At 43.8% G+C, this 23,251-nt stretch overlaps 1 protein-coding gene across 9 annotated transcripts; it reads right to left on the bottom strand.

The window, feature by feature from the left end:
• Positions 1-98: 98 nt before the first annotated feature.
• Positions 99-4,945, bottom strand: LOC123098397 (dehydrodolichyl diphosphate synthase complex subunit NUS1). Of its 9 annotated transcripts, XM_044520369.1 has the most exons (9): positions 4,090-4,181; positions 3,891-3,954; positions 3,688-3,754; positions 2,565-2,853; positions 2,224-2,291; positions 1,860-2,106; positions 1,633-1,729; positions 823-905; positions 99-397 (listed from the first exon to the last, which is right to left on the bottom strand). In XM_044520369.1, the coding sequence occupies exons 2-9, from the start codon at positions 3,944-3,946 to the stop codon at positions 390-392; spliced, it is 915 nt and encodes a 304-aa protein (XP_044376304.1). In that variant the 5' UTR covers positions 3,947-3,954; positions 4,090-4,181; the 3' UTR covers positions 99-389. The 9 variants fall into 9 exon arrangements, 8 of the variants coding, with proteins under 8 accessions (XP_044376304.1, XP_044376307.1, XP_044376308.1 ...); XR_006447734.1 differs by having other exon boundaries at positions 1,633-1,680; positions 3,891-4,126; XM_044520372.1 differs by lacking the exons at positions 3,891-3,954; positions 4,090-4,181 and adding an exon at positions 4,669-4,945.
• Positions 4,946-23,251: the final 18,306 nt, after the last annotated feature.

The raw sequence follows: 23,251 nt of genomic DNA, 5'->3' as shown, positions 1-23,251 counted from the left end.
GCCAACAATGGAGAAAACCAACATCAAAGTTCCAATTCAAAAAAACAAAACGTGTCAGCAGCTGCTGGCTGCTGCATTCACAACCAAAAAGATCGGCATGATTTGGGTGCATAACATTGCTGATATCAATCCATATGTGCTCGCTCAAGAGCAGGTTCATTAATCTTCATGACCAGGCAAGCTTTACAATGGGATCCATTCCCGTATGTTCTATCAATAACACTTCTAATCTTGCCAAAAGATATTACAACATGGGTATCTGCGACTTGATCTTAACTAACCTCTACTAGTATAATCACGAACAGAAAGGCAAAACAGTTGTCAAGCTTCCAGTTCCAGGAGTGCTTTTCTACACAACAGCCTGGTCTTCAGTATACAAGTATCAGCTCTCATTTACCTGAGACGCAAAATGTTAGATGGCGAAATGAGTAAAAACTGTTTTGTTTTTAACAAGCATCAAGACGCGTTAGTGCCTTCAGGGCTATCATTGATGAATATAGGGTTTTTTCCCGGATGAATAAAAGCAAAGTATCAGTACTGTTGAAAGTGAAAACATCGTAGGGGTAGCTTATTATGTAAGAAAATTACAAACCAGACATAATATAAAGGCTGCTATGTCCTAAAAATTTAGTGCAGTTCCTATAGCGATGAAACAGAGGATGTTCTAAATATTACAGCATGAATTCTTTTGCAAACATCTTTTTCCCATAGGATCAGGGTACGGTCACAAGCTAAGATGTTCATCTGTGTAAGGCCTAGGTAACTGCTAAAGGTAAAACAATATTCTGCACGGCAGAATTCCTGGTCAAAATCAAAACGTACCATAGTTTTGGTGTTTCTTTGAGTAGTTATGGAAGGCTTTCACAATGGCGCCGTATTTCATTGATTTCAGAGGTCCCATATGCCTGGAAAGGAAATAATGGAGAGTTTTCAATGGTGGAAATAGACCGTGATATTAATTTATTCACTCACACTCCAGTTGGAATGATCTTATAACATGACTGAAGCATGGTTTTCTCTTCTCTACTTGTAACATTCAGAATCTAAAGTGGTATTCAGAATCTAAAATAATATTACCTATACTTTCAGGGGCAACCAACTAAGAATGACCATTATATCAACTAGCTAAATGCCTGTGCGTTGCCACGGAATAAAAATACTGCACATAAACACTAACGTGGGAGAAGACTAATGACTTGGATGCAGGAGTGTCAAAGACGGGTGACAAATTGGACGTTAACATTCTCATATATCTAACAAAAATTGCATTGGATGCGCTCTAATTAGCCAGCAAGAACATGTATAAATTTATAAAAGCATATAACAAATTCTGAAACTCTAGTATAATATGGTAACATTTGCTTAGTACTTTATGGGGATGGTATGCTAAGTTCAACTTTGCATTAATTGCGCAAAAGAGATTTAATATGAGAAATAATTTTCTTCCAAAGCGGCATAATTTGAGTAGAATAAAACTCCAATCAACAGTATTTTTCTACCATATGTTAATATAAATAGGTATGGACAAGAGTTATTTGTGTATCAAAGAATGATAGCATGTGATCTAAGTTCAGTATGACAGATCCAACGTGACACCTAGAACTAGGAATACTTCCAGATGGGGAAACTTACATAATCTCAGTATACCGCAATCTCCATGTAGGAAAGCCTAAATGGCATCTGGCAGGACCATACACAAGTAGAAGATCAGGTTCTGGTCCAGCACAACCTAACGTACAAGGCAGGCACTTGAGTACTCAACTGGAGTTGCAATGAAATAAATTATAAAACAACTAGAACATGATCCATTAGTATATAAAATATATCATGCATGAAAAAGGGGACTTGTTTAAGCGTACCTATGGATTTCAGTGCGCTGGCCATGTCAGTTTCTGTAAATACTGGCTCATTTTCGACATTCTCTTCACTTTTGACATTCTCTTCACTTTTGACATATTCTTGAGTATAGCTATCACCGTTTAAATAACTGGAGCAAAGTAAGTTGGCTGCTTTAGCAATGCCCTCTTTGCCATCAGAACCAGAAATACACTCTATCGTCATCTGTTTCTGACAACAATCTAAGGCTTTGATATTTGCACTGGCATCCTACATATGGCCATAACCAATGGTTCATACAAACTATCAAAAACATAAATGCTAGGGAATGGAAACACCGCGAGGCTTTTGATAGAAAACAAAGCAAAGCTCAAGTCTGTAACTTACCAAATAATCTCCGGGGTTGTTATCTCTTGAGCCATTCATACCAGGTGCAAACAATTTCTTCAGCACTCCTGTGTTGCAGTATAGAATAATAAAGTACAGATCTTGTACACTGTTAAGTGCTCGTGCATAAATAAAATAAATATTAGAAGCTGAAATATATGAGGCAGTATGGCTATTAGTCTGTATTGTTCGGTTCTGCCCCTGCTCCAAATATGAATACAGCCCCTGTATTGCTGCTTAATGTCTCTTGACTTCTACTAACCATGTCCATTTTCGCAAGATAAATTTCAGACTGAAAGCAATAGTACCTACAAATTAGAATAGTGAACTCAGTGTCTTACCGTCAATGTCATAGAGACACACATACTTCACACCAAGAGTTTTGAGCCAATATAACAGCTGATTGATCTTCACGGTATTCTTAGCTTCTCTGCTATCTACCACGATAGCGAGGTATTTGAGTCTCCCCAGTTGGAGATTCCGATACTTCCACAACAACCCAGATGAAATAAGAGAACACTCTAGATTGAAAATCAGATGAGAACATAAGCTTAAAAGGCTGATTGCTAAGTGGATGATGCACCAGAGCAAACCCAAAGTGAGCTTTATAATCATTGATGGTAGAGACATCTGCACAGAGAAATAAAACTTTTTAGCTGATTTCTCCCCCAGAATGCATTAATATGAATATGTATGTTTACAAAAAGACAAGTGGTCATTTACTTTAAGTGGTATTGGAACCAAACCCTTAATACACTCCAATAATGAGATGGTCATCTCAATGACATCATGCATATTGCTTTGCATCCTAAATTTACTATTTATTCTCTAACTCTCATTTGCCAAACAAACACTAGCATGATGCCTGAAATATTTGAGTAAATAACTTAGGGGTTGGATCAATCTAAAATAGGGTTGTTGCAACAAGCAAGAAGAATTATAATGAAGATTGAAGCTTGACATGATTAGAATTTTTGGTAGGACTAAGTGAACTGAACTTCAGCTAAGATCATAGAAAGTATAGGAGCAAATCAACGGTCAAAGATCATCAGAAATATGGCAAAGACACGACTCAAGTCAAGTAATATCACAAAAATATAGGACTAAATCAGAAGTTAAGCTTTCAGATCAGATCGTACAAAATAAAGGAAAAGAAACAACTCAGAGAAGTCTTCTTAGTCAAGCGATTCAGTTGCACTATATATAAAAACCAAAGAAAACTACTGCAAAGAAGCTAAGGTACTGCTATGCGTAATCTTCCTTTCGCTCACAACAACAATGAATAACTTGTCTACAAGAACATAAACTACTCACTGCTGCGTTTCTACACTATTATTATAGCTACCCACCACTATTCGCAGCAAGTATTCAGTCGCCAGATTTTAGTCTCTCCTCAAACCAATCACTATATATAAGAGGGAAATGAAGCTAACAACAAGTTGCAAGAGGAAGAATGAAATTCACCAGTTTAAATACATGTGGAGGAGGCTTATTCATGAATACGGGTGTCTCATTGACCACAAATGCCTCCCTGCACCAAGAACCACGAGATTAATATTTTTCAAGCAAGGACGAAGAGGACATCGTAGATGCAACGACCTATGCACAGTACAATTTTTGGATGTTCAAAGAAAAAGAAGAAGAGGACATTGTACATATATAACGACCTATGCAAAGAAAAGTTTCTGGAAGTCGAGAGAAGGAAGAAGAGGACATTGTGCATCCAGCGACCTAAGCAAAGAACAAATTTTGGAAGTTCAACTGAATTTATTATTTCTGGATGAGGGATCAGGTAATAAGCGTTTGAAGCTAAAATGGCACAGGGAAAATGGAAACGGAAGCAGAGGGCAAGCAAGGAAATCTGACATGGCCTTGGTACCCATGGGCTGAGAGAGATGGGGAGGAAGCAGCCGAAGGATCAAGAACCAGTAGCACGCTATCAAATTGGAGAAACCGAGTTCGTGGCCGGGCTGAGGAAGAACTACAATCACACAAAAGCTATAAGATTTGCCTTATCAAAGGCGAGCTATCACGTACTGCTGATGCTGATATTGACCTTTGCTGTCTGCTTGCTTTCTGAAAGTTTATTCGAAGTTCTCCACGCACACACGAAAAGAAAGTTTATTCGAAGCTTCAGCCCACTGATTGATGCCGACGGCATAATTGCAGGCAGTACGTGTACGTGCTTGGGCATTTGCACACGTGTGAGATCAAGCGGACAGTTGCCGACGTGATAGTACTAGAATAATTCAAAGGCGGGTACAGTACTTTGATTCGTGCGAATGGACGGTGCAGACAGCGAGGCGAGGATAAACTAGTCGGCGTCTCTTGCCACGCATTTGGGCGAACACCTACCGTGCGGCTCCACAAGAAGCACGCCCACACGAGCAGGTCTCCCAGTCTCAACGGGGAGGAGAGATGAAAGGGTGGGATTGGGAGACTTGCCTGAGCGTGCCGCCGGTCGAAGCGAGCGACGCCGTCGCTGCCGCGCTTCCCCCAGGCCCGGCGGCGTCACGGCCGCATCGGCACCGCGGTGCGGTGCTGTGCTGATGGACAGGGCTGCGGCGGCCGGGCAAGAGCGGAGTAGTCGGCTACCCCTGAATTCACGATCTGGACACGGCGAAACTCGAAGGGTTGAAGAACAGCGACCGAATTTTGCTTGACCAGAAAAGACTGACGCGGTGGGCCGTGAAAACCTGTTCTCCGAGATGCAACTGCTGGTGGTGCTGGGCTGGCCTGACATACAAATAGGCCTGATCGGTTTGGAACTTTGCAACCACTTACGGCCCAAATACAGAACCAGATGAACCACTCAACCCACTTTTTTTTTAGAATTCCACGTGTCATTTATATGAAGATCCAGGGTGCATCACACGTAGAACACACCGGAACACACGAGAGAGCACAGGAGCCCAAACACAATAGCAGAAAACACCCCAGAAAAAGAAAATTACGTCTAGGTCCCTAAGGGGGTGAATTGCTGAATGAAGCCATCGTCCGCTTCCGATCTCCATCGCCGCGTGAGCGCACGCCGGGGAAAGAGAAGCCAGGAACCACTCAATCCACTTGAGCGCAAGCCACATTGGGTATCCTGAAAAGCCATGACACAACCTAAAGGTATGGGTGGTTTAGGCTTCAAAGATTTTAAGCTTTTTAATCTTGCAATGTTGGCTCGTCAGGCATGGCGCTTATTGCCGAGTCCAGATTTCCTTAGTGCTCGAATCTTGAACAGTTTGTAATTCCCTAACTCTACAATCTTGGAAGCCGAGTTGGGAAATCACCCAAGCCAATTTTGGAGGGCTATGATAGCAAGACGGGACATTTTGAAGCTGGGCTTAATTAAGCGAACTTGGAACGGAACTGCAACGAACATTTGGAATGATAATTGGCTCCCACGCGACAAGATGCTACGTCCCTATGGGTGTGTCTCTCCCAATCGGCCCACTCTTGTCTCGGAGCTCATTGATCCAACGTCTGCAACTTGGATTAGGCAAAGAGTGGAGGAGGTTTTCATGCCAATGGACATCCATGTCATTCTCGGGATCCCTCTTTGTACAAGAAATGTACCGGATTTTTTGAGCTGAAATTTTGAAAAGAATGGCAATTTCACGGTGAAGTCTACCTATAGGATGCTTGTCTCTACTAGGCAAAGGAGGGAGGCGTGGCTGGAGGGTAGCGCCGGCACCTCTAAAGTGGCAAGGAAAGAGAAGTCATGGAAAATTTGGTGGAAGGTCAAGGTACCAGGAAAAGTCAGGTTGTTTTTATGGCGTCTGCCCAAACGTTCGATACCCATGAATGACGTAAGGGCCCATAGGCATATGACAGACTCACCGGCGTGTGGTTTATGTGGAGCACCAGATTCATGGAGGCACTCTCTCATTAACTGTACTATGTCACGATGCACCTGGGCTCTTGTTGATGATGAACTGACACAACAACTAGCATCCACCACCGAACCAAATGCCAAACAATGGATGTATACACTGATGGAGCTGCTATCTCATGACATGTTTGTGAAACTCTCTGTTACATTATGGGTGATTTGGGCAGCTCGCCAGAAGGCCATCCACGAAGGCATTTTTCAAAGCCCTCATGCGATTTATTCCTTCATCAATCGGTTCATTAAGGAACTAGGTATGATCTCTAATGGAGATAAAGTGACTACCACGCACGATGGGGTAGACATGCAGGCTCTAGCTCAGCGCCCTAGGGCGCCACCCGTTGAAGGAAATATGCCCTAGAGGCAGTAATAAAGTTGTTATTTATATTTCCTTATATCATGATAAATGTTTATTATTCATGCTAGAATTGTATTAACCGGAAACTTAGTACATGTGTGAATACATAGACAAACAGAGTGTCACTAGTATGCCTCTACTTAACTAGCCGTTGAATCAAAGATGGTTAAGTTTCCTAGCCATAGACATGAGTTGTCATTTGATTAACGGGATCACACCATTAGAGAATGATGTGATTGACTTGCCCCATTCCGTTAGCTTAGCACTTGATCGTTTAGTTTGTTGCTATTGCTTTCTTCATGACTTATACATGTTCCTATGACTATGAGATTATGCAACTCCCGAATACCGGAGGAACACTTAGTGTGCTATCAAACGTCACAACGTAACTGCGTAATTATAAAGATGCTCTCCAGGTGTCTCCGATGGTGTTTGTTGAGTTGGCATAGATTGAGATTAGGATTTGTCACTCCGAGTATCGGAGAGGTATCTCTGGGCCCTCTCGGTAATGCACATCACTATAAGCCTTGCAAGCAATGTGACTAATGAGTTAGTTGTAGGATGATGCATTACGGAATGAGTAAAGAGACTTGCCGGTAACGAGATTAAACTAGGTATTGAGATACCGACGATCGAATCTCGGGCAAGTAACATACCGATGACAAAGGGAACAACGTATGTTGTTATGCGGTTTGACCGATAAAGATCTTCGTAGAATATGTAGGAACCAATATGAGCATCCAGGTTCCGCTATTGGTTATTGATCGGAGATGAGTCTCGGTCATGTCTACATAGTTCTCGAACCCGTAGGGTCCGCACGCTTAACGTTCGGTGACAATCGATATTATGAGTTTATGTGTTTTGATGTACCAAAGGTTGTTCGGAGTCCCGGATGTGATCACGGACATGACGAGGAGTCTTGAAATGGTTGAGACATAAAGATCAATATATTGGATGGCTATGTTTGGACATCGGAATGGTTCCGGGTGAGTTCGGGCATTTACCGGAGTACCGAGAGGTTACCGGAACCCCCTGGGAAGTATATGGGCCTTATTGGGCCATAGTGGGAGAGAGAAGGGAGCCTAGGAGTGCCCCCCAAGCCCAATCCGAATTGGGTGGGGGGCCGGCCCCCCCTTTCCTTCCCCCTCTCTCCCCCTTCCTTCCTCTCCTAATCCAACTAGGGAAAGGGGGGAATCCTACTCCCGGTGGGAGTAGGACTCCCCTTGGGCGCGCCATAGAGGGCCGGCCCTCCCCCTCCTCCACTCCTTTATATACGGGGGAGGGGGGCACCCCATAGACACACAAGTTGATAGTTGTCTTAGCCGTGTGCGGTGCCCCCCTCCACAGATTCCACCTCGGTCATATCATTGTAGTGCTTAGGCGAAGCCCTGCGTCGGTAACTTCATCATCACCGTCATCACGCCGTCGTGCTGACGAAGTTCTCCCTCGACACTCAGCTGGATCGAGAGTTCGTGGGACGTCACCGAGCTGAACGTGTGCAGATCGCGGAGGTGCCGTACTTTCGGTACTAGGATCGGTCGGATCGTGAAGACGTACGACTACATCAACCGCGTTGTCATAACGCCTCTGCTTTCGGTCTACGAGGGTACGTAGACAACACTCTCCCCTCTCGTTTATATGCATCACCTAGATGGATCTTGCGTGTGCGTAGGAATTTTTTTTAAATTACTGCCTTCCCCAACAGTGGCATCCGAGCCAAGTCTATGCGTAGATGTTATATGCACGAGTAGAACACAAAGAGTTGTGGACGATAATAGTCATACTGCTTACCAGCATGTCATACTTTGATTCGGCGGTATTGTTGGATGAAGCGGCCCGGATTGACATTACGCGTACGCTTACGCGAGACTGGTTCTACCGACGTGCTTTGCACACAGGTGGCTGGCGGGTGTTAGTTTCTCCAACTTTAGTTGAATCAAGTGTGACTACGTCCGGTCCTTGCTGAAGGTTAAAACAACACACTTGACAAAAAATTATTGTGGTTTTGATGCGTAGGTAAGAACGGTTCTTGCTCAGCCCGTAGCTGCCACGTAAAACTTGCAACAACAAAGTAGAGGACGTCTAACTTGTTTTTGCAGGGCATGTTGTGATGTGATATGGTCAAGACATGATGCCAAATTTTATTGTATGAGATGATCATGTTTTGTAACAAAGTTATCGGCAACTGGCAGGGGCCATATGGTTGCCGCTTTATTGTATGCAATGCAATCGCCCTGTAATTGTTTTTACTTTATCACTAAGCGGTAGCGATAGTCGTAGAAGCAATAGTTGGCGAGACGACAACGATGCTACGATGGAGATCAAGGTGTCGCGCCGGTGACGATGGTGATCATGACGGTGCTTTGGAGATGGAGATCAAAGGCACAAGATCATGATGGCCATATCATATCACTTATATTGATTGCATGTGATGTTTATTCTTTATGCATCTTATTTTGCTTAGTTCGTCAGTAGCATTATAAGATGATCTCTCACTAAATTTCAAGGTACAAGTGTTCTTCCTGAGTATGCACCGTTGCGAAAGTTCGTTGTGCCGAGACACCACGTGATGATCGGGTGTGATAAGCTCTACATTCACATACAACAGGTGCAAGCCAGTTTTGCACACGCATAATACTTGGGTTAAACTTGACGAGCCTAGCATATGCAGATATGGCCTCGGAACACTGAGACCGAAAGATCGAGCGTGAATCATATAGTAGATATGATCAACATAGTGATGTTCACCATTGAAAACTACTCCATCTCATGTGATGATCGGACATGGTTTAGTTGATTTGGATCACGTGATCACTTAGATGATTAGAGGGATGTCTATCTAAGTGGGAGTTCTTAAGTAATATGATTAATTGAACTTTAATTTATCATGAACTTAGTACCTGATAGTATTTTGCATGTCTATGTTGTTGTAGATCAATGGCCCGTGCTACTGTTCCTTTGAATTTTAATGCGTTCCTAGAGAAAGCTACGTTGAAAGATGATGGTAGCAACTACACGGACTGGGTCCGTAACTTGAGGATTGTCCTCATTGCTGCACTGAAGAATTACGTCCTGGAAGCACCGCTAGGTGTACCCCCCGCGCCGGCAACTCCAGACATTGTGAATGCCTGGCAGTCGCGTGTTGATGACTACTCGATAGTTCAGTGTGCCATGCTTTACAGCTTAGAACCGGGACTTCAACGTTGTTTTGAACGTCATGGAGCATATGAAATGTTCCAGGAGTTGAAGTTAATATTTCAAGCAAATGCCCAGATTGAGAGATATGAAGTCACCAATAAGTTCTACAGCTGCAAAATGGAGGAGAACAGTTCTGTCAGTGAACATATACTCAGAATGTCTGGGTACCACAACCACTTGACTCAGCTGGGAGTTAATCTTCCTGATGATAGTGTCATTGACAGAGTTCTTCAATCACTACCACCAAGCTACAAGAGCTTCGTGATGAACTATAATATGCAAGGGATGGATAAGACAATTCCCGAGCTCTTCGCAATGCTAAAAGCTGCGGAGGTAGAGATCAAGAAGGAGCATCAAGTGTTGATGGTCAACAAGACCACCAGTTTCAAGAAAAAGGGTAAAGGGAAGAAGGGGAACTTCAAGAAGAACGGCAAGCAAGTTTCTGCTCAAGTGAAGAAGCCCAAGTCTGGACCTAAGCCTGAGACTGAGTGCTTCTACTGCAAAGGGACTGGTCACTGGAAGCGGAACTGCCCCAAGTATTTGGCTGATAAGAAGGATGGCAAGGTGAACAAAGGTATATGTGATATACATGTTATTGATGTGTACCTTACTAATGCTCGCAGTAGTGCCTGGGTATCTGGTTCTGTTGCTAATATTTGCAACTCGAAACAGGGACTACAGATTAAGCGAAGATTGGCTAAGGACGAGGTGACGATGCGCGTGGGAAATGGTTCCAAAGTCGATGTGATCGCTGTCGGCATGCTACCTCTACATCTACCTTCGGGATTCACTACCGCAGGATGCTGCTAACGCGACACTACGATCAGAGACCCTTAGAGAAACTGTGTGCGATGCCATAATCGCAAACGGTGCTGTATGAAAACCGTCAGAAATGTGTAAAACGTTTGCGATGACGGATGCATCAAACACGGTTCAGGTTTTAGTTGCGTGTGCGATGAAGGGCATACGGTTCAGTTCAATGAACTGTTTGCGATGAGGAGGAACAAAAGAAACGGGCAGCCAGATGGAGGCGTGTGCGATACACAGCATACGGTTCACTCGGATGAACTGTTTGTGATTAGGCAACACAAAAGAAACGGCCAGCCAGATCAAAGGTGTGTGCGATATACGGCATGCGGTTCACTCGGATGAACTGTTTGCGTTGAGACATGAGAACAGAAACGGTTCAACTTAACAAGATGTGTGTGATACGCGGCAAACAGGTCTGTAATCAGAAATGTGTCTGAAGACCGATAAGAACACAGACGATTGCTGCTAATAAGACGTGTGTGTTGTGCGATGAGATTGCATACAGAACAACAACATATATATACACACACACACTTATAAGGATATGCTTGCATAACCAAATTAAACATCCACTTACATAGGTGGCTACTACAACCATGGCATTTGCACACACCAAAGTAAACTATTACATGCATAATTACATAGGTGGCTACTACACACATGGCATTTCCACACACACTAATAAACTAAACTATATATTACATGCATGATTAACTAGCATAAACGATCATCTGATCATCATCTACTTCTTGTGACGCTTGCTCTTCTTGTGGCTCGATCCGGGCTCGTCGATTTGGGTAACGAGGCACTTCCTCATGTCAACGATCCGCCTGTGCATCTCGTAGCATGTGTACACGCTCTTGGCCGTGAACCTGAGGTGAGGTTCATCCAGTTGCTGCATCCAGGCCTTGTGCCAGGATACGGGACTTGTTCTCTGGGCATCCTGCTTCATCTTTTCGTAGTAGGGGTCGATGATGGCCGAGGCGAGTTCGACCAGGGAGTCCTGCTTCGTGCTGCCGCAGACCCTGTAGTGGTCACGGATTTCGACAAGGTTCTTGCAGGCCAAGCCCGTAACACTGAGCGCTTTTACATAGTCTTTGGTATCCACCATGGCGAACTTGTAGTCGGTGCTGTTGACAAACTTGTTGAAACGGTCGCAAGGCTCTGTGGCCATGCAGTAGTGGTAGATGAGGACATGATGGCGCACGCACAATTGGGCGACGGCAACCTTCTGATCTATGCCGGGACGACCGGCGGTGTACTGGAGGTCGATGCCGACCACCTTGTACTTGTCTCCGGCAAGCAACTGCTCAACGATGTTGATGTAGTCGTCCACCACGGCCGGGTCGATGGTGTACACCACCGAGAGATCCGTCTCCCTCGCGTGGGTCTCCACTCTATGCTCGCCAAACTCCATTGGAGCGCCGCTGGACATCCCCTCTCTATGTGTCGTCGTGGGTGTGCTTGTTGTGTTGTGGGGCACGATCGAAAGGTTGAAGAGACTAAGGTTATAATGGCCGCGGGAATTAAATGGGAAGCCGAACGGCCAGGAATATCGGCAGGCCCTGATGGCAGTTCTAAGTTGCAACGCGTAACTTCATCGTGCCGCACGTAACTGCATCGCGTGGCAACGCGCGCGGTGCAACCGCATGCATATGGGGCCCCCGACGTGATCGTGCGCACGCCCAACCGCTCGCAGAGCGCGCGCGAAGGGACGCGAGCAGAGCGCTGCGCGGTCGCCTCAAGGAAAAGCTGTCCACAAGCCGAGCGCGCCAACGGACGCGAGTAGAGCGCGCCAATAGACGCGACAGAGCGCGTCGCGGCGCCTAACGGTGAGCACAACATGCTGCGCGCCTAACGGCGAGCAGAGCTTGCCGAGGGACATGAGCAGAGGACGGCACAGTGATACGTGGCAAATAAGACAAACTGTGAGAGCGATGTCGGAGACATCAAGCACGAACCATATTAGAGTTGCATGTGCGATACGTGGCAGACAGTTGATCCATCAGAGCTGTTTGTGATGGAATAAGTCGTGTGTGTTGCGGGCAAACGCCTGCTGGTGTATAACCTTAAATTTTAACCAAAAAAGTGTTAATGCATGTTACAAAAATTGTATAGATGGAAACTATGTTCAAATACGACTCCAACGGTATAATCTATGGCGACATGCATTTGTATTTTATTAGTTAAATCCTACTTATAAACCAGGACGGGGTATAGTAGGTAATTAAATCACAAACTTTTTTTATTGACTGTATGTGTACGTGTCCTCTCGTCCTCCTCTCGCACGTCTTGTCACCCCGCTGCCGCAGACGGCTTACATCGCAAGCTTGCGCAGCGCGCGGTGGCGTTCTTTTGGCCAAATGGTGGCACCAATGAATCGTCGGTGAGCCCGTTACCGCGCAAGCTTCCCGCCCGACTCGGTGAAATCCCCCAAAATCCCAATGCTTACTGGCCTACTATAAAAACCCTCACGGCCGGTGAGTCATGCGTCGCATTTTACCCTCCCTCCCTATAGCTTATCTCGTCTGCTTCTCCCACAATCGCCAATGGCACCGGTCCGTCGTCGTCGCTCAGCCACTTCGTCGTCATCAGAGGACAGCTCCAGCTGGGAGGCTACACCACGGCGGCGGCGCAGTCACCGACGTAGTGTAGTGCGCGTGGCATCCCTGTTGGTTGTGCGCGGAACACCCACCACACGCTCCGCCGCCACTACCTGTCGGCAGCTGTTTCCGGCCGCCGTTGCCGCCACACCACCGTCGAAAGCCAGGGCCATCTCCCGCTCCGCCGCCGCGGCCCGAAGGCGGGAGGTGGCCGTCGTGGCCACCACCCCACTGCCGGCCACCGTGGCCATCACCCGCTCCTCCACCGCGGCCCGAAGGCGGGAGGTGGTGGTCGTGGCCGCCACCCCATCGTCGGCCACCGTGGCCGCCAGCCCACCGTCGACCGCCGGGATCATCACCCGCTCCGCCACCGCCGCCCGAAGGAGGGAGGCGGAGGTGGAGGACCGCACGTGCGTCAGCGACCTTGCGCGCTACATCGAGTTCCTGCTGGAGGAGGAGGAGGAGTGCCTCGTCGAGCACACAAAAGAGCCTTACCGCAACCGTGGCCGCATCACACGCCGACGCAGAGGCGAGGAATCAGAAGATCTACGAGCAGTCCGGCCGCTTCGAGAGGGATCATCTGGAGCGGCAGTGGGCGTTCGAGCTGGCGAGCTTCGCTGAACGTGCAAAAGCGGCAGGCACCGTCACTACAAAAAAATACACTTCCGTGATGATACGTGTTTGTCATAGTAGCTCACGTTTTCTGTCATGCATGTACATCCATGACAAATTTATGACAGAATCAAGATAGTCATACCTGTGCTGTCGTAGAAGTGTTCCATGACATTACCAAAATTATCATCACGGAAGTGTCCACCTCCATGACGATAAATCGCGCGTCACAGAAGTGCTTTCGTCAAGGGAGACCGACACGTGGCATCCACCATAACGGAACGCCGTTAAGCTATCGGGTCCGGTTTTGGATCCGATAACCCGTTAACAGCCAGGACCAATGGGAAATTTCCACGTGTAAAATTATGATTGGCCGGAGGGAACACCTGTCAGCTCGTTAGTGGGTGATACGTCTCCAATGTATCTATAATTTATGAAGTATTCATGCTATTATATTATCCATCTTGGATGTTTAATGGGCTTTACTATGCACTTTTATATTATTTTTGGACTAACCTATTAACCCAGAGCCCAGTGCCAGTTTCTGTTTTTTTCCCTTGTTTCAGTGTTTCGCAGAAAAGGAATATCAAACGAAGTACAAACGGAATGAAACCTTCGGGAGCGTGATTTTTGGAACGAACGTGATCCAGGAGACTTGGAGTTGAAGTCAAGGAAGCTTTGAGGTGGCCACGAGGCAGGGAGGCGCGACTGCCCCCCTGGGCGCGCCCCCACCCTCGTGGCTCCCCTGGCCGACTTCTTTCGCCTATATATATCCATATACCCTAAAACCATCGGGGAACATGATAGATCGGGAGTTCCGCCGCCGCAAGCCTCTGTAGCCACCAAAAACCAATCGGGACCCTGTTCCGGCACCCTGCCGGAGGGAGGATCCCTCACTGGTGGCCATCTTCATCATCCCGGCGCTCTCCATGACGAGGAGGGAGTAGTTCACCCTCGGGGCTAAGGGTATGTACTAGTAGCTATGTGTTTGATATCTCTCTCTCTCGTGTTCTTGATTTGGCACGATCTTGATGTGTCGCGAGCTTTGCTATTATAGTTGGATCTTATGATGTTTCTCCCCCTCTACTCTCTTGTAATGGATTGAGTTTTTAAGGATTTGAGAACACTTGATGTATGTCTTGCATGTGCTTATCTATGGTGACAATGGGATATCACGTGATCTACTTGATGTATGTTTTGGTGATCAACTTGCAGGTTCAGTGACCTTGTGAACTTATGCATAGGGGTTGGCACACGTTTCCGTCTTGACTCTCCGGTAGAAACTTTGGGGCACTCTTTGAATTACTTTGTGTTGGTTGAATAGATGAATCTGAGATTGTGTGATGCATATTGTATAATCATACCCACGGATACTTGAGGTGACATTGGAGTATCTAGGTGACATTAGGGTTTTGGTTGATATGAGTCTTAAGGTGTTATTCTAGTACGAACTCTATGATAGATTGAACGGAAAGAATAGCTTCGTGTTATTTTACTACGGACTCTTGAATAGATCGATCAGAAAGAATAACTTTGAGGTGGTTTCGTACCCTGCAATAATCTCTTCGTTTGTTCTCCGCTATTAGTGACTTTGGAGTGACTCTTTGTTGCATGTTGAGGGATAGTTATATGATCCAATTATGTTATTATTGTTGGAATGAGAGAACTTGCACTAGTGAAAGTATGAACCCTAGGCCTTGTTTCAACACATTGCAATACCGTTTGTGCTCGCTTTTATCATTAGTTACCTTGCTGTTTTTATATTTTCAGATTACAAAAACCTATATCTACCATCCATATTGCACTTGTATCACCATCTCTTCGCCGAACTAGTGCACCTATACAATTTACCATTGTATTGGGTGTGTTGGGGACACAAGAGACTCTTTGTTATTTGGTTTCAGGGTTGTTTGAGAGAGACCATCTTCAACCTACGCCTCCTGCGGATTGATAAACCTTAGGTCATCCACTTGAGGGAAATTTGCTACTGTCCTACAAACCTCTGCACTTGGAGGCCCAACAACGTCTACAAGAAGAAGGTTGCGTAATAGACATCAAGCTCTTTTCTGGCGCCGTTGCCGGGGAGGTGAGTGCTTGAAGGTATATCTTTAGATTTTGCAATCGAATCTTTTTGTTTCTTGTTTCATCACTAGTTTAGTCTATAAAAGAAAACTACAAAAAATGGAATTAAGGGTGCCTCATATGCTTCATCTTTTTATTGTCTTTCGTGAAAATGATGGGAAGGAAAATTGTGCTCAAATATTAGAAGAAGAATGCATTAAAATGTTTGGCACTAAATATTTGAATGATGAGCATAATTGCAATGTTGTTAGTATGAATTCTTTGAATACCCATGGTGCTAATGATATGCAAAGCCACAAGCTTGGGGATGCTATGTTTGATGAAGATGATATTTTTTGTCCCCCAAGTTTTGATGAGCAAACTTATTATGATGAAAGCATGCCTCCTATTTATGATGATTATTGTGATGACACGTATGCTATAAAGAATAAAGATAACCATTAAACTTGTCATCATGATTTTAATTTTCAATTGGATTATGCTTCACATGATAGTTATTTTGTTGAGTTTGCTCCCACTACTATTGATGAGAATAAATTTGCTTATGTGGAGAGTGGTAAAACTTCTATGCTTGTGCATCATGAAAATAATGCTTTATGTGATGGTTATATTGTTGAATTTATTCATGATGCTACTGAAAATTATTATGAGAGAGGATCATATGCTTCTACATATTGCAATAATATAAAGTTTCCTCTCTATGTGTTGAAAATCTTGAAGCTATGCTTGTTTTACCTTCCTATGCTAGTTGATTCTTGTTCCCATAAGTTGTTTGCTCACAAAATCCCTATGCATAGGAAGTGGGTTAGGCTTAAATGTGCTAGTCATATGCTTCATGATGCTCCCGTTATGTTTCAATTCTTATCTTTTATGCGAGCATCATTGAAATCATCATGCCTAGCTAGGGGCGTTAAACAATAGCGCTTGTTGGGAGGCAACCCAATTTTATTTTTGTTTCTTGCTTTTTGGTTCTGTTTAGTAATAAATATTTGATCTAGCCTCTGGTTAGATGTAGTTTTATGTTTTAATTAGTGTTTGTGCCAAGTAAGACCTATAGGATCTTCTTGGATGATAATTATTTGATCTTTCTGAAAAAGACAGAAACTTTCTTCTCACGAAAACAATTGTTAAAAATCACCAGAAAGTGATAAAATACTGATTCCAATTGCAGTAGATCAATAATAAAATTATATAAATCTTCCTATTTTGGAAGATTTTTCTGAGTTCCAGAAGTTTGCGTTTGATACAGATTACTACAGACTGTTCTGTTTTTAACAGATTATGTTTTCTATGTGTTGTTTGCTTATTTTGATGAATCTATGGCTAGTAAAATAGTTTATAAACCATAGAGAAGTTGTAATACAGTAGATTTAACACCAATACAAATAAGAATGAGTTCATTACAGTATCTTGAAGTGGTGTTTTGTTTTCTTTCGCTAACGGAGCTCACGAGATTTTCTGTTGAGTTTTGTGTTGTGAAGTTTTCAAGTTTTGGGTAAAGACTCGATGGACTATGGAATAAGGAGTGGCAAGAGCCTAAGCTTGGGGATGCCCAAGGCACCCCAAGGTAATATTCAAGGACAACCAAGAGCCTAAGCTTGGGGATGCCTTGGATGGCATCCCCTCTTTCGTCTTTGTTCATCGGTAACTTTACTTGGAGCTATATTTTTATTCACCACATGATATGTGTTTTGCTTGGAGCGTCATTTTATTTTTTTAGCATTTTCTTGATGTTATTTAGAATAATGTTTTGCATCTTTATTTTCAATAAAAATGTCAAGGATAGCCTTTACCATGCTTATTTTGCAAGTATACATGTTGCTGTTTCAAAACAGAAAGTTTACCGCTGTTGCAAAAATTCCCTAGAAAATTCAGAATGTGATAAAATGTTGAAACCTTTTGCATAATAAGCTCTGATAAATTTACTACAGTGGGAATTTTGTTTCATAATTTTTGGATCTAGGGAAGTATGGATCTTGCTGCATTCTTTACAGACCGTCCTGTTTAGGCAGATTGCTGTTACGTTTGCATTGTTTGCATATGTTTGCTTCTTTAATGATTCTATTTGAGAATAGTACTATTAAATATGCAGAGGCATTTAGTATGCAATGTTGAATAGTAATTTTAGTGATTTTCTATAGTTGAGTATGATAAGGTTTTTGCATTGGTTTATACTAACTTATCTCACGAGTCCTTGTTGAGTTTTGTGTGGATGAAGCTTTTGAGATTTAGGGAGACCGTGATATTAGAGGAATTAAGGAGACACAAAAGCTCAAGCTTGGGGATGCCCAAGGCATCCCAAGATAATATTTCAAGAAGTCTCAAGCGTCTAAGCTTGGGGATGCCCCGGTTGGCATCCCACCTTTCTTCTTCAAGAACTATCGGTTAGTTTCGGTTGATCCTAAGTTTTTGTTTCTTCACGTGATGTTTGCTATTCTTAGAATGTCATTTTATTCTGTTTTGCTTGCTGTTTGAATAAAATATCAAGATCTGAAATTTTTATATTTTCAGATTACAAAAACCTATATCTACCATCCATATTGCACTTGTATCACCATCTCTTCGCCGAACTAGTGCACCTATACAATTTACCATTGTATTGGGTGTGTTGGGGACACAAGAGACTCTTTGTTATTTGGTTGCAGGGTTGTTTGAGAGAGACCATCTTCAACCTACGCCTCCTGCGGATTGATAAACCTTAGGTCATCCACTTGAGGGAAATTTGCTACTATCCTACAAACCTCTGCACTTGGAGGCCCAACAACGTCTACAAGAAGAAGGTTGCGTAGTAGACATCAGTGGGCCAGATGTCGCCCGTCCATTGGAGGTGACATGCCTACGATACGTCGACATGTGGCTGGGCCCAACAGAGGCCCATATAGGTTAAAAAGGTCGGCCCAGTCAAAGGCCCATAGTACTTACTCAGGTACTAGTGGGCCAGCCCAATAACGGCCATGCTTAATAAAGGCCCATTTACGGCCCGAAGCCAGATCTGGCCCGTTAATTATTCGCCAAATATTTGGGCCCATTTACGGCCTAAAGCCAGATCTGGCCCGTTAATTGTTCGCCGAATATTTGGGCCCAATTACAGCCCAGTGACTTTCGGCCTATTAGAGGCCCGATGTAGACATGGGCCCATTTCAGCCTGGTGTGACTTTCAGCCTAGGAATGGCCCGTGCTGCCCATGGGCCATATATGGTTCGACGGGACATCAGGCCCACTAACGGCCCATGATAAAGGTGGCAACAGTTAAGCCCAACGTGACTTTGGGCATGTTAAAGGCCTGTCGCATAATTCGGCCCATTGATGTCTGTACTAAGCTTTCGACCTCTTAAAGGTCCATGATATCAGTGGGCCAACTAAGGCCCGAGATATGTTTCGGCCTGGTAACTGCTCGTGATATAACTGGGCCCAAAAAGGCCCAGTCTACATTTCAGCCTGCTGAAGGCCCGTCGACGACTAGTGAAAATTGAGGCCCAACATGCATTTCGGCCTGCTAAAGGCCCATGGTTTCATCTGGGCCATAACAGGCCAGTACAATATTCAGCCTGTTAATGGCCCAATGCTACCTGGGCCAAACTAAGCGCTGGTCCACAAAAGGCCCAACTAAAATATAGGTCGGTGTAAGTTGTGGGCCTCGCGCAAAGTGTGAAGGCCCCAATCATTCGGGCCCAAGAAAGATGCAGGCTGACCCAATTGTGGCCCGCTAAAAACCAGGCCCGTTAGAGGCGAATGTTTCAGCCCGGTTGACTACATCTGATTTTTTTCAGATAGCGAATGATGGCAGTAACTAGTAGGAATTAAGAACAAACCTACTTTATACAATAAAGAAATTACGGCATAGTAACTAAGAATAAACCTACACTATACAATAAAAGATGTATGGTATATTACATCCACTTGGCATCGAAGTTCGCCACCACTGATCATAAAGCGCAACGAAGAAGCAGATTACAAAGACTGGGCACCATTGCAACGTAACAAAATAATACTGAACCGAGACCACTTCCAAGACAGTCCAAGAAAGGTTAGCCTTGCGCGGGAACTGCTGAGCAAGGCTGTGAGACCGGCCTAGCATGTCGGTCATAGCTTCCAGGTGTAGCTGTTTAGCGATGAGGTTCTCATAGGTGTTCTCCGCAATCTTTCTTAGAGATAGGACTTCAAGTCGAAGTTGAGTTGCAGAATGCCTTTCTGCTAGAACTTGGGACTGAAGAAGTCGAACTGATCTAGACAACGAATTCTGTGAGCTTGTCTGACTGCCAGTCTCAAGTAACTTGAACACTGCATCAAGACAAGACTTTGGGGTTGTCTCGCTATCTTCAAGATGTTTTGCCTTATTTGCTGCAATATATGTTGGGTTTGTCTCACAACCTTCAGCAGACTTGTGGATGCCATCAGGCATATCACCCTGAAACAAAGCAGAGAGATGACAGGTTTTGCACGTGTATAAACAAAGATGATAACTGTGTTGTCAATTCCATCCAATTTCAAATTAGAAAATAAAGAGTAAGTTCAAAATATCAATAGTATAATTTGGCATTGTTCATAATGCGGGGAGCTTCACCACACTACTGGATTACCATGTCAACATAACAAGCATAGATGAAGGGCAAAGAAAATCATTGTATCTATTTTGGTTAATGTGCATGGCATGTTGTTCATATCATCAGCCACATCAGTAAGATAAAACAGGAGATGACAAGGTGCAAACGTGGGCTGCTTCACCACACACTGGATTATAGATCCACAAAAACAAGCATACATATAGGGAGTATTGAGTAATGTGCATGGTATGAATAAGGAATTTGGTTTTACAAGTAAAACTTAGAACTTACGGTTCTTGCGAACATGCATTTTGGTAGAAACGGCAAACTAAACAGCAGTAAACGATAGGGAGTATGAGCAAATTAAACAGCAGTTGAGAATAAAGGCTTTAGAAGGACTAACTTACATTAATAGTTAACACCGGCTTTATAATGCCCTTCTCCATGTCAAGGGAAGGATAACTCAAGAATTTCAGCGTAGAATCTTCTTCATAAGCATTGCCTGTACTCTACATTTTGTATAGAGTAATTATAGATATGATAATACTGAAAGGGATAGAGGATAATGAAGATAAGATGCAGATTGATGCTACATAATCAACTACCAATCCCTGGAAGTACAAGCGTTAGAGGACAAAATGTACTGACAAGAGCAATGGGATACACTTCTGCACTGGCATTGTCTGTGTATTCTACTTTTTGGTAAGATTAAATTAGATTTGATCTTTTTTTAGTAAATGGTGGGCGAGGGAGATAAGATGCAGAATGCTACACACTGAACCAAGCCCTCTTCCCATAATACAAGAGTGTTTTGAACACTGGTGTACTGTACAAAATGTTCTTATATTATGGGACAGAGGGAGTAGCTGTTAATGTAAGTACAGTGATAGACGACGTTCAGTCCTTACAAGAGGACTACATAGCTAAACCTCTTCAAAAGCATTGGGTTGATTCTAAATTTATGTAAGAGTCCATACGGATCTTATAATGTCCACCAAATGGACGATAACAAGGCTAACATGTGCAGTGATGCTACATAATCAAACAGCTATGAAAGTAAGTATGGTCATACAGGGCAAGAGGTACTCACAAGAGCAATGCAGTGTGCAGTATAGTTGCGAGATTCTGTGGTCCCTTGAGAATGAATGTTCTTCTGCTAACAGTTTTCGTAAAAGTGAGACGTTAAGGCAAATGCGAAATGTAGTTCAAATTGTGATGTGATAACATAGACAGTACCTTACGTTGCAGCCGAGACCAATGTGTAACAAGATTATTCCAGTCACCGTCGGATAAATGTAGCACCGGAGACTTTACAGAAATTTCGTTTAGAGGCTTGCCATCGAAGTGCGCTTGCCTCAGGTAGGAACGATACTTCATCAACGAGTGCTTGAAAAGCGCAACCAACACTTGCTCGTCTTCACAATCCAGTTTGGTCCTCGCCTATTTAAAAGAATGAAATCTTGTGTCTTCTGTCAGCAGAAACATATGCAGTAATGACCATGCATAACATTAGTACATTACTTACGTGTAAGTTGTGGAGGAAGACTGGAAATTGTTCTGTGTCTGAGGTATAATCTTTCCATGAAGGAAAGATGCGCACAAAGTTCTTGACAACAATATAAGCCTCGTTTCTAAACTGGGAAGAAATGGAACAGGGGTCCTATTTGCTGCAATTGGGGCTCTCTCTGGTTCGAAAAGGGATTTGTCAACTGGATTTGGTGTACTCTTTGCTGGAATGGGGGTTTTGCGTCGTAGAGCTGGTGCTATGTCAACTGGCATAATCATAATGTTTGCTGCAGTTGGGGTCTGCTGAGTTGGGGCATCAGAAATGACCAGAGTAGTAGGGCTAGAGTCTGCTAGAGTTGGGGTGTTTTGTGGGTCAAATGATATTGCAACTACACCTAATGGGCTATTTGATTTATCAGGTGCCACTACCTTTTCCAAATACTTTGCTTGTGCTCCTCCACGATCAGCAATCGCCCTCTTCCTTTTGAACGTCTGATACACAAGAACAACATTTGAATGGATAAATATGGTATGATGACAGATGGAATATGTACTGAAAATGGATAGGCAGGGCGTATTCACATACACGATGTGTAAACTAAGCTAATGGCAGTTCAACAAAGTAGAAGCAATGCAAAGCATCAGTTGCAAGATATGTGCGACCAATATAACCTTGGAAAGTTAGAGCAAGCACCTTGATGGGTGAATAAGATAGGGCACCTTCCTCTGACTCCTCCACTAGGGAGCTACATGGACTTAGGTCTCCCTCTAGCTCAGAATCACTGTTAGGATCATATTCTGAGCATGAATCTGTAGGTGGAGAGAATTTGCATTGCATTGCATCCAGACTTGGATTCAGTCCCTTAATGCCAAGTTTGACAGCCATGGCATTGTTCTGCTTTATTCTTTTCATGCGCGCAAGCTCATAATCATTATGATGCTGTTCAGAATATGAGATTCATGAAAACATAAAAGTAGTTAGATTATCTATGGAATGCATTGCGGATTCAACTCGAAGAGTGTCTCCCTATAAACCCCTACATATGCAAAGTTCACCCCCAACCGTGCTGATCAGACCACACACAGAAATACAAACCCCTTATGTCTCTATAACAGGCAGACACACATTTCAAAACTGAAGTAGGAACATTAGAATCATATGAAATTCGTATTTGAACAAATAAACTAAGGAATTATGAGTGGCATAATGTTTAGCTTCAAGGGTGGAGTGTTGGTAGTGCGACACAAAGCAAGGAGGCAGATTGTATATCATGTAAAAGATCGAAGCCTATGTAAAAGCTGGAAATGACACTTTCTTTCTATACAATGCAGTGTTTGTTGCCCACACATGATGGAAGAGATCACATAGAGAAATACTATTCACTCATGTCTACGGTTCCAGTATTTAGAAACAGGGTGGTCCACCCTAAAAGAA

Source organism: Triticum aestivum, chromosome 4D, assembly GCF_018294505.1.
Source record: "Triticum aestivum cultivar Chinese Spring chromosome 4D, IWGSC CS RefSeq v2.1, whole genome shotgun sequence".
NCBI classification, from domain to species: domain Eukaryota; kingdom Viridiplantae; phylum Streptophyta; class Magnoliopsida; order Poales; family Poaceae; genus Triticum; species Triticum aestivum.
The sequence above is the reverse complement of the archived record's forward strand: the minus strand, read 5'-3'. Positions and strand labels throughout refer to the sequence as shown.

What these genes read in the sequence shown, in the direction of transcription:
- LOC123098397 (XM_044520369.1), bottom strand. Translation starts at nt 3,946, where the DNA reads ATGCACAATGTCCTCTTCTTCCTTCTCTCGACTTCCAGAAACTTTTCT. An exon ending in CTCCACATGTATTTAAACTG is followed by an intron (nt 2,854 to 3,687) that starts GTGAATTTCATT and finishes TTCTCTGTGCAG; the next exon opens with ATGTCTCTACCATCAATGAT. An exon ending in TTGCGGTATACTGAGATTAT is followed by an intron (nt 906 to 1,632) that starts GTAAGTTTCCCC and finishes TTTCCTTTCCAG; the next exon opens with GCATATGGGACCTCTGAAAT.